Here is an 11,554-nt window from a genome sequence, read left to right as displayed (position 1 = left end):
CGCCACCTCCAGACCGTGCCCCAGCTGATCACTCCTCTACAGAAAGGGGTGACGTGGGGCTCAGCTGCTCAGCTAACATTTCGTCTGCTAGGCGCACACGTTGAGTCATGCCTTGTCACCAGCATCGCCGTCAGGACTGTCGACTAGTGTTGAAGGCGACATTCTGGAACTTGCAATCACCGCGATTCGCGACGTCCCGAATCATTTTCGCTTCGACGCTTTGCAAAACAGCGATTAAAAATGAACGCCGTTCCAAGCAGCAACGAGGAGGTGCCCGGGGACGCACGCTTGGGCCATGCTCGCTGGTGTGTCTCAGTTAGCTATATTAGAGAATTTTAGCGTGCACGGCATATTCCGGTATACGCAAAGGGGTCTATGGGATATCGGTATAGCGAATGCACACCAGCGGAGAAATAGAGTACGTTAGGTTTCTACAATAGCAATTCTGTGCTTGCAAAGTTCTTTGCGCCGCCAGATGGCCCCACCTATCCGGCCTCTCACGGTTAGGGCTGCAGTAACCCGGTATTATGCTAGCGCAACGAAGTCTGCGGACGAACTAAAATTCATTATTAAGGCTACCTGCGTGTTAATTCTTAGAGATGACATTTATCTATACGCTACTCCACTTTGATAGCTTGTCGTCATGTCGGCGTGTGCCTCACGTGTAATGAAACGACACACTCAATCCGCTTTTTCCAGGCTTCCAACAACACAATTACCCTACATCCTGACTGACGAACACACGTCGAATCATGCTCTTTCCTTTCGCCTGTCTTTTCTTGGTGGTTTGCGTCTTGTAATTTCATGAAATCATTCAAAGCGGTGCGACGAAGATCAGGCATGAAGAGTGACAGCGTTTCCAGGCGTCGGCGCCACGATGAAAGCACTCGAATCGTCCACGTCATCACTACTAGTGCATCGTCATTGAGGATGGTATGCGCCACACCGAACACGTCACAGTAGTGTCGATGTCGCAGGATGACGAAAGCCTCTTTGAGCTTTCGTACGCTCTTTGCCCTCGATATAAAACAACTTCTAGGGGACGGACGCCATTGAAACTTGGTCAAAAATACTTATGCATACCGAACCTTCGAATGAAGGACACATCTTGAGCTTGAAATTTTATGTCAGCGCCCCTTTAAGGTAAGACGCGTGAGCCTTACCCTTGCAGGGGATCGGCCGACGTCTCATACCTTTGTGCGTTCTGTGCCCTCACTGCTTAGTTTGCGTTTAAGAAATAGACAGCACGAATATCAGTTCACTCGCTGCAGCGACCGCATTTCCTTAAGAAATTAGCTGCTAGCCTTTCTCCGTATAACAGTCCAATTTGTTGCCATCGCATTCATGGCTTCGCCCTTGCGGCGAAACTGTAACTTCTTCATTTTATTAAAGCCGTTTGGTCATTACGCTGCTGCGAGGGACTTCATGTTCGTGAAGGGAAGGTATAGCTTTGTCAGAGATCCCCCCCCCCCCTGAAGCTTCCCCAAGACTAGAGCGCTCACTTCACATCTGGCGAAAGTTGGCACCTACATTCATACTGAAGAACGAACATGAAGCAGATGAGGAATAAATCTTGCTTTCATCCTTCAGAGCAGCGTTTAACAACGTATGAATGAAACATGAAGACCACTGGCCCGACGTAACTTACCATCGATTATTCTTCACGCAGAGCAGCCACCGTCGCCCACCCCTTAACTTTTCTTGCCGGGCTTACGTTTAGCATACATATGCGTGACAGTCCAAAAGCAAACCCGGTCGAAATAGTGGAAGACGACCATTAAATGAGTATGGTTTGTGCCGTGATGTTGCCCTTGGACCTCTTTCCTCGCACACAGCACAAAACCTGCACTATGTTTAAATCCAGGAGCGCCCAGGGCACCATAGATAGCTCTGGCGGATGCGGCGCCGCTGATCAGAACCGGGTGATGTGGGCCCAGCAGGCCTTTACCACTCTGGCCTCGCCCATCTACCAGAACAAGCTGGTGAGGCGGCTGATGGCGGGCAAGGGCGTATCGAGCTCCTACCCAGACTCGTCCAGCGTCGCCGAGCCAGTGCCTTCCCGAACGAGAATGGCCAGCCCGACCCCGGCTGCATCGGCCCGCTTCGGTAGCGAGGTGCCGCCAATGCCCACATCGCTACAGGAGTCTCTGCGCAGGTATGCCTGTAAAATGGGCAGTCCGTTGATGCCGTCAACAGTGTTGGTACTATAAATCTTAGTCAAGCTCATTCGAGGTATAAAGACTACTTCAACGAGAAAGATTGATAGGATAAAGAGTACATGAAACTCAAATCAAACTAACGTACGTAGCTTGCTGCGTCACTGTAGTTCAAGTTTTTGGTACATTATATTCGAAAAGGAAACCAGCGATGTTGAAAGGAAGACAATGGTGAAGAACAACCAGACAGGACAAGCGCTTGTCGTGTCTGGCTGTGCTTCACCGCTGTCTTCGTTTTGTGATCGCTGGTTTCCTGCGCGAATATTAACTCAGTGTATTATTCGGCTCGTGTACTTTATTTATTCATTCCTCACTACACGTACAGATGTGTATAATATGTTTGATAATATCAGACGAAGACACCTGTCTTATGAATGAAGTTTGCATATAAGAGTAGGTATGCAACGAAGTGCAGCATTTAATTTCAGCTTCTACATGAACCAACCGGGCAAACGGAAAAAGCTCTTACAATCTATCTGTAGCGAGCCAAAGTATGCACGAGTATGAATTCGGGTAAAAACACGACACGAAGACACACTCCGGCAAGTTCGTTATTGAAAACAACGCCGCTTACCTGTAAGTCGCATCTACTACTGCCTTCGGCATTCGTAACAGGTGCAATGTGTGCGAGGCTCGCACACGCTCTGGCAGCTCGTTAGATGGGAGTCGCAGCACACCAAACATGTTCTGGTTGCATGGCGTCTATACTCTATCTCGCAAGCTGGTTGCAGGAGGGTGGAAGGTACGAGGTGTAAGCAGACCACGTGCTTGCGCAGTAAAAAATAGTTTCTTTGTAATTGCATTGTCATTGGAGAAGCTTAAGACAACTTCGTTTGTTTGGCACACGTTACGTCACAGCAATTCGTGATACGCTCATCACGATTCGCATGTACGCCATAACCATTTAATTAATGTATCGGTAGCTGTCAATAACTGTGATGGCGAACCAACATGGCAGTGCCCATGCAGACGTGATGGTCCGCTTCGATCCGAACTCGCGCCTGCTACATGCCCGCTGTCCTGACATAGTAAATAAACGGTGCAGTCGTCTACCGTATTGCGTTATCTAAAGCGGAGGACAAAGTATCAGGTACTTTTTGTCCTCATAATTGAGATCAGCTGTTTCTTCAGCCACGCCTGCTAAGCCTTGTCCCCGGCAATTTGTGAATGAACTTTAGAAAGTCGAAGCGTCAGGACGCAAATAAGAGACAAACACAAACATCCCCTTAGAAGCTACCGGTGAGACGGCTCAGGACAGCGACTTCATAATTTCAAGGCGCAAGGAACCAGCTTCGACGACTGGCGCCACGTCTTTTTTTTTTTTAGTAACGAGTACACGGTAGCAACCAACACAGAGAGCGCTGGTTGCTACCGTGTGCTCGCTTTACTCGACCAACGCGTGAACGCAGACGCTATGGGGACGCCAAGCAGACGACGTCGCGCGGATGAATACATCGTGAGGGGCGTTCGCTCTTCCTATTGGCTAAGCAGCCCCGTAGCTTCCACAGTGCTACAACCACCTTTTGATATGGACTATATGGCTGCTTTACAGAGGCTCGCGCAAATTTCGTAATGCTTTTGCAGATTGTATCACCCTTTACGGTCAAAACACGCACGAAGCACGGTCAATGAACGTACGTCATCAATTCCCACAGCGTCACAATGTGGTTAAATGGGTAAAATAAAGTGCACCATGGCAGCGACATGGAACAACTGTCTTATTTCGCTAAATTGAAGCACGTTTTATGGCGCCATTTCTTCCGCACACTGAGCCCACGTGTCGTTAGTTTGCGCTCTCTTGTACTGGAGCTACTGTCGTACGAAGTTTTGTGAATGTAGCGGCATCTTTGGGGCGTTTGGTGAACGCTTAAAGAAGACAACGCGAGTTTTTTTTTTCTTTTTTGAAAAACGTGACGTTGGCTGTATTTTGCTTTATTTCTTATCCCATAAAATGAAAGCAAGACAAGGTGACAATAAATACCGATAATTTATATATTTATAAGTTTCCTAAAAAATGTATTTCTAAACATACATAATAGGTGTTAGTCTAGCCTTTCAGCAGATGATCAAACAAATGAGGCGAGAGCGAACATTGGTATGAGTAGAAATCAAAAGTTATCGAGTACGGAAATTCAACAGCCATAAAAGATATTTATTAAATGCGAAGCATTTCTTAGCGAACTTCTGCGACTTTGAGCGTATCTATCTATCTATCTATCTATCTATCTATCTATCTATCTATCTATCTATCTATCTATCTATCTATCTATCTATCTATCTATCTATCTATCTATCTATCTATCTATCTATCTATCTATCGATCTGTCTATCTATCTATCTATCTATCTATCTATCTATCTATCTATCTATCTATCTATCTATCTATCTATCTATCTATCTATCTATCTATCTATCTATCTATCTATCTAGCCGCCTACGACTTTGTGCTCTCCTGGTCGCTTGGTTCATCGAATGTGCATCAAAATTGGTATGGCGTAACATGACTGTATGACGAACATAAATGGCAAGTCATAACATGAAAATCATGACACGCATGTCATGTACAGCATGATTTACATGCTACCCTCATGGTGCGCTGGCGGCCGTTTCGCTGGTTTGATATACACCAAAATTGGTATCTTGTGACGTGACTGTGTGACGAACATAAATAACACGAGTTAACATGAAAATCATGACGCGCATGTCATGCACAGCATGACTTACGTGCCACGCTCATGGTGCGCTGGCGGCCGTTTCGCTAGCTTTATATACACCAAAATTGGTATCTTGCGACGTGACCGTGTAACGAACATAAATAACACGAGATAACATGAAAATCATGACACGCATGTCATGTACAGCATGACTTCTGTGCCACGCTCATGGAGCGCTGGCGGCCGTTTCGCTAGCTTGATCTACCACGAAATTGGTATTGCGCGACGTGACTGTGTGACGAACATAAAAACACGAGTTAACATGACAATCATGACACGCATGTCATGTACAGCATGACTTACGTGCCACGCTCATGGGGCGCTGGCGGCGGTTTCGCTAGCTTGATCTACCACGAAATTGGTATTGCGCGACGGGACTGTGTGACGAACATAAAAACACGAGTTAACATGAAAATCATGACACGCATGTCATGTACAGCATGACTTCCGTGCCACGCTCATGGAGCGCTGGCGGCAGTTTCGCTAGCTTGATCTACCACGAAATTGGTATTGCGCGACGTGACTGTGTGACGAACATAAAAACACGAGTTAACATGAAAATCATGACACGCATGTCATGTACAGCATGACTTCCGTGCCACGCTCATGGAGCGCTGGCGGCAGTTTCGCTAGCTTGATCTACCACGAAATTGGTATTTCGCGACGTGACTGTGTGACGAACATAAAAACACGAGTTAACATGACAATCATGACACGCATGTCATGTACAGCATGACTTACGTGCCACGCTCATGGAGCGCTGGCGGCAGTTTCGCTAGCTTGATCTACCACGAAATTGGTATTGCGCGACGTGACTGTGTGACGAAAATAAAAACTCGAGTTAACATGAAAATCATGACACGCATGTCATGTACAGCATGACTTCCGTGCCACGCTCATGGAGCGCTGGCGGCCGTTTCGCTAGCTTGATCTACCACGAAATTGGTATTGCGCGACGTGACTGTGTGACGAACATAAAAACACGAGTTAACATGACAATCATGACACGCATGTCATGTACAGCATGACTTCCGTGCCACGCTCATGGAGCGCTGGCGGCAGTTTCGCTAGCTTGATCTACCACGAAATTGGTATTGCGCGACGTGACTGTGTGACGAACATAAAAACACGAGTTAACATGAAAATCATGACACGCATGTCATGTACAGCATGACTTACGTGCCACGCTCATGGAGCGCTGGCGGCAGTTTCGCTAGCTTGATCTACCACGAAATTGGTATTGCGCGACGTGACTGTGTGACGAACATAAATAACACGAGTTAACATGAAAATCATGACGCGCATGTCATGCACAGCATGACTTACGTGCCACGCTCATGGAGCGCTGGCGGCAGTTTCGCTAGCTTGATCTACCACGAAATTGGTATTGCGCGACGTGACTGTGTGACGAACATAAAAACACGAGTTAACATGAAAATCATGACACGCATGTCATGTACAGCATGACTTCCGTGCCACGCTCATGGAGCGCTGGCGGCCGTTACGCTAGCTTGATCTACCACGAAATTGGTATTGCGCGACGTGACTGTGTGACGAACATAAAAACACGAGTTAACATGACAATCATGACACGCATGTCATGTACAGCATGACTTACGTGCCACGCTCATGGGGCGCTGGCGGCGGTTTCGCTAGATTTATATACACCAAAATTGGTATCTTGTGACGTGACTGTGTAACGAACATAAATAACACGAGTTAACATGAAAATCATGACACGCATGTCATGTACAGCATGACTTACGTGCCACGCTCATGGGGCGCTGGCGGCGGTTTCGCTAGCTTGACCTACCCCGAAATTGGTATTGCGTGACATGACTGTGTAACGAACACAAATAACACGAGTTAACATGAAAATCATGACACGCATGTCATGTACAGCATGACTTACGTGCCACGCTCATGGGGCGCTGGCGGCGGTTTCGCTAGCTTGATCTACCACGAAATTGGTATTGCGCGACGTGACTGTGTGACGAACATAAAAACTCGAGTTAACATGAAAATCATGACACGCATGTCATGTACAGCATGACTTCCGTGCCACGCTCATGGAGCGCTGGCGGCCGTTTCGCTAGCTTGATCTACCACGAAATTGGTATTGCGCGACGTGACTGTGTGACGAACATAAAAACACGAGTTAACATGACAATCATGACACGCATGTCATGTACAGCATGACTTACGTGCCACGCTCATGGGGCGCTGGCGGCGGTTTCGCTAGATTTATATACACCAAAATTGGTATCTTGTGACGTGACTGTGTAACGAACATAAATAACACGAGTTAACATGAAAATCATGACACGCATGTCATGTACAGCATGACTTACGTGCCACGCTCATGGGGCGCTGGCGGCGGTTTCGCTAGCTTGACCTACCCCGAAATTGGTATTGCGTGACGTGACTGTGTAACGAACACAAATAACACGAGTTAACATGAAAATCATGACACGCATGTCATGTACAGCATGACTTACGTGCCACGCTCATGGGGCGCTGGCGGCGGTTTCGCTAGATTTATATACACCAAAATTGGTATCTTGTGACGTGACTGTGTGACGAACATAAAAACACGAGTTAACATGACAATCATGACTCGCATATCATGCACAGCATGACTTACGTGCCACGCTCATGGGGCGCTGGCGGCGGCTTCGCTAGCTTGATCTACCCCGAAATTGGTATTGCGCGACGTGACTGTGTAACGAACATAAATAACACGAGTTAACATGAAAATCATGATACGCATGTCATGTACAGCATGACTTACGTGCCACGCTCATGGGGCGCTGGCGGCGGTTTCGCTAGATTTATATATACCAAAATTGGTATCTTGTGACGTGACTGTGTAACGAACATAACACGAGTTAACATGAAAATCATGACACGCATGTCATGTACAGCATGACTTACGTGCCACGCTCATGGAGCGCTGGCGGCCATTTCGCTAGCTTGCTCTACCTCGAAATTGGTATTGCGCGACGTGACTATGTGACGAACATAATAACACGAGTTAACATGAAAATAATGACACGCATGTCATGTACAGCATGACTTACGTGCCACGATCATGGCGCGCTGGCGGCCGTTTCGCTAGCTTGATCTACCCGGGAATTGGTTTTGTGCGACGTGACTGTGTGACGAACATAAAAACGCGAGTTAACATGAAAATCATGACACGCATGTCATGTACAGCATGACTTACGTGCCACGCTCATGGGGTGCTGGCGGCCGTTTCGCTAGCTTGATATACACCAAAATTGGTATCTTGCGACGTGACCGTGTGAGGAACATAAATAACACGAGTTAACATGAAAGTCATGACACGTATGTCATGTACAGCATGACTTGCGTGCCACGCTCATGGGGCGCTGGCGGCCGTCTCTCTAGCTTGATCGACCCCGAACTTGGTATTGCGCGACGTTACTGTGTGACGAACATAAATAATAGGAGTTAACATTAAAACCATGACAAGCATTTTCCTCAATGACATACAAGACGATGTATGCAGCTCTTTGCTGGCTGCTTCGCATTACATCGATTCCCACAATGCGTGGGATCTGCCGGCTTTTTTTTTATGCTTGTATCCACAGCCTCACACGTTTTACATCACTTCTTGAATGTCTGTTTCGGTAGCATATTTTTCGTAGCGCTGTACTGTCGTGTTAATCGCGCCACAGTATCGCTTGTCACAATACACCCACGATGTATCTTCGTTACCTGTACAAGTTGCGTCAAGGTTATAATTTCCGTATGCGGAACATCCGCTCTTGAAACGCTGTAGTCGTACTTGAGCGTGCTGTTGGTTCAGATTTTAAGTTGCCTTTGACGTTGCGAAAACACTAGTGCTCGACTAGTACGAATTGATAAAGCTTTAATGAGGGTCAAACTTTAAAATCACATGTATCTGAAATGGCGGATCAGGATCAGGAGATATTGAATAGTAAGTGTTCTATTTACAGAATAGGCCCATAGACAGATGAGTTATTTTCTAAAGGTTACAGGGCATTTGGCGGTTCACTTATTAACGGCCCACACGACCGTTATTACCATAGGCTTTCCTTAGGAGTTTCGAAACTCCTATGTTTCGAAACTCCTATTACCATAGGAGTTTCGAAGAAAAGCTTCAGTCACTCGGTGTCTAATTCTGAGATTCTTATTGTTATGTATATTTGCACAACATCATTTATATGCTGCTGTTTTGTATTTTCTTATGCGCTATTTATTCATTTGTTTTTGAGTTCGCATTGTGCTGTTTGTACTATGCTGTTTGTATATTTTCTATGCTGTTCGCATATACAGCTCCAGTGTTGCAAACTTTCCCACCCTGTAACAGCCCGAAAGGGCTTACTGTATTGAAAATAAAAATAAATAACATAGTTAACAGGTTAGACCAGATGCTAGATCAGCTAGCCCTAAGCGAACTCTGCAACTCCTTCAACGCGCAGGCTCGCGGCTGTCACTGGTGGTGGTCGCTCGTCGCGGCGCTCGCAGTCGCATCACCGACGGGGGGCCCCGCAGGCCACGTGCAGCGACGAAGCGTCTTCATTTCGCTCGTTCCCGGTGCCCGGGACCCGCTCCGAGAGGTCGCGGCGCTATGCGGCTGACGACGACGACGAGGACGACGATGATAGGCGGTCGCCTATGACGAGGCTGCGCAGCCGCAGCAGCTCTCGTTACTCTGCGACTGCGCGAGAACCTAGGACGCGCAGCGGGTCAAGCGACGCGCTGCCGTCGCCGCACCGCAAAGTATTTTTTGCAGACTATAAGAAATAGAAAGAAAATATACGTCTATGTTCGCTGTTTGATTATGCTTGTGGACCCCCTCGTTTGGTTCAGCGGCTCCGCCCGCTTTTCCTGTTGTCGGAATGACATATGACACGGCATTGTTCCAGCGTCAGGTTTTGCAGCGAAAGCTGTTATGAGATCATTTCACCGGCCGTTTTTGGCGCCGTAGTTGTTCGCCGCCGCCGCCGGTGTCCGTAACCACTATCGCTCGAAATAAGAAAAAAAAACGAAAGAAAAAAATTCCAGGATGGAACGAGGTTTGAACCTGGGCCCTCTGCGTGGGAGCCCAGTATTCAACCTCTGAGCCATCCCGGTGCTTGAAACTGCCTATAAAAAAGGTCCTATACAGGCTTCATGTCGGGAAGGAACCACATTAGCAAATGCAATATAGCGTGGTAGAAGAGTAAAATAAGCACCAAGCGTCGCACAACGCGAATTCTGTCACAAGGCATCACACAATGCGAATTGCGCAACGAGTAGGTTGTTGAATGCTTCAAACCCATTACAAAGGGCTCTGCCATAATTCTTCGTCGTCATCAGGCACAGCATCAACAAAGTGCGCATAATGTCTTACATGCATTAAGTAGGTACGACGGCTCTCCGTAGAATGACGAAAAATGGCACAGTGCCTGCTGCCCTACTTCTAAAAATTACAATGATTTATAGCGTAGTGGGTTCCTCGCAAGTGCACTTGTATTGGTTGCGAAGGAAGCCCATAAGCGCATGATCCATTTCCTCGGGTTCTCAGTAAAGTTCTTCGCCCCCCCCCCCCCCCCCCCGTCTCTCTTCCACGTCAACGTATGTTATACAGCATGACGGGAGAGGGAAATAGCGATCGGGCGTCACCCAATGCAAATTGCATACCTGGTGGGCCGTTTAAAGCTTCCAACCCATTACAAAGGGCTGAGCCATAATTCTTCATCGTCATCAGTCGTCGCGTCAACAAAGTGCACATAATGCCTTACAGAGGTGTAGCTGGTGCCTCGCTTCCCCGCACAATGACGAATAATGGCTTAGTAGGTGCTTCCCAAGCTCACAAAAATTGTGATTTATGGCGTAGTGGGTACCTTTCTAGTGAACTTGTATTAGTAGCCCCAAGGCAGCTTAGAACGGGCTCTAGAAACGCCGCTCTTCCAGCTTTCGCTGTGACTGTGCTGCGGTTTCAGCGCAGGCCTGGCGTTTTTTATATCCACGTTCTGCCCGCGATATAAAATAGTTGTGAATGAGGTGAGGAAGATGCATTGCGCATTTTTCGATCAACGGAAACGAGCTTGCCAGTCGGAATCCACACAAAGAGGGATTCTAGGGTGCCTTGATGCGCGTTTTGTTGCGCACGCATCGAGGCACACTAAGGGATTCGAGAACAGAGCGCCTTCTGGTGCGGCAATCAGTAACCATGCCGTACCACGGTTAATAAGATAATAATAATAATAATAATAATAATAATAATAATAATAATAATAATAATAATAATAATAATAATAATAATACCTTTATTTGCGCAATAATATGAACCCTCGGGTGATGTGCAAGGCTAGAAAAAGGAAATTCCCTTACGCTCGTGCTTCTGCTAGCCAGTCACTGTCGGGCAAAAGAGGGAGACGAAGAAAAAAAAAGGAACAAATACACACACAGGGGGAAAACAAAGCGCGGGGTGGGTGAGTAGCTATATCATGCGAGGTCTTCGCGATTGGCTGGATATATGGCCACTGTACACAGAACGAAGGTGTGTCAAGTCTGCGATGGTGCGGGGGGAGGGAGGTGGGGAGGTCCGCGAACACTCTTTGCAAGCTTGATGAATTCACGCACAACGCA

General features: G+C 47.2%; 1 protein-coding gene across 1 annotated transcript; it reads left to right on the top strand.

Moving 5' to 3' along the window:
- The first annotated feature begins 1,869 nt into the window (after positions 1–1,869).
- LOC119386380 (uncharacterized) lies at positions 1,870–9,747 on the top strand. Its single transcript, XM_037653695.2, has 2 exons — positions 1,870–2,155; positions 9,400–9,747. Exons 1-2 carry the CDS (start codon positions 1,926–1,928, stop codon positions 9,725–9,727), a joined length of 558 nt encoding a protein of 185 aa, XP_037509623.2. The 5' UTR covers positions 1,870–1,925; the 3' UTR covers positions 9,728–9,747.
- Positions 9,748–11,554: the final 1,807 nt, after the last annotated feature.

This window comes from Rhipicephalus sanguineus, chromosome 3 (genome assembly GCF_013339695.2).
Source record: "Rhipicephalus sanguineus isolate Rsan-2018 chromosome 3, BIME_Rsan_1.4, whole genome shotgun sequence".
NCBI classification, from domain to species: Eukaryota; Metazoa; Arthropoda; class Arachnida; order Ixodida; family Ixodidae; genus Rhipicephalus; species Rhipicephalus sanguineus.
The sequence above is the reverse complement of the archived record's forward strand: the minus strand, read 5'-3'. Positions and strand labels throughout refer to the sequence as shown.

Excerpts from the sequence above, each read along its gene's own strand:
- LOC119386380 (XM_037653695.2), top strand. The coding sequence starts at position 1,926 with ATGTGGGCCCAGCAGGCCTTTACCACTCTGGCCTCGCCCATCTACCAG. Across the intron at positions 2,156-9,399 it reads CTACAGGAGTCTCTGCGCAG|GCTCGCGGCTGTCACTGGTG; the intron begins GTATGCCTGTAA and ends TTCAACGCGCAG.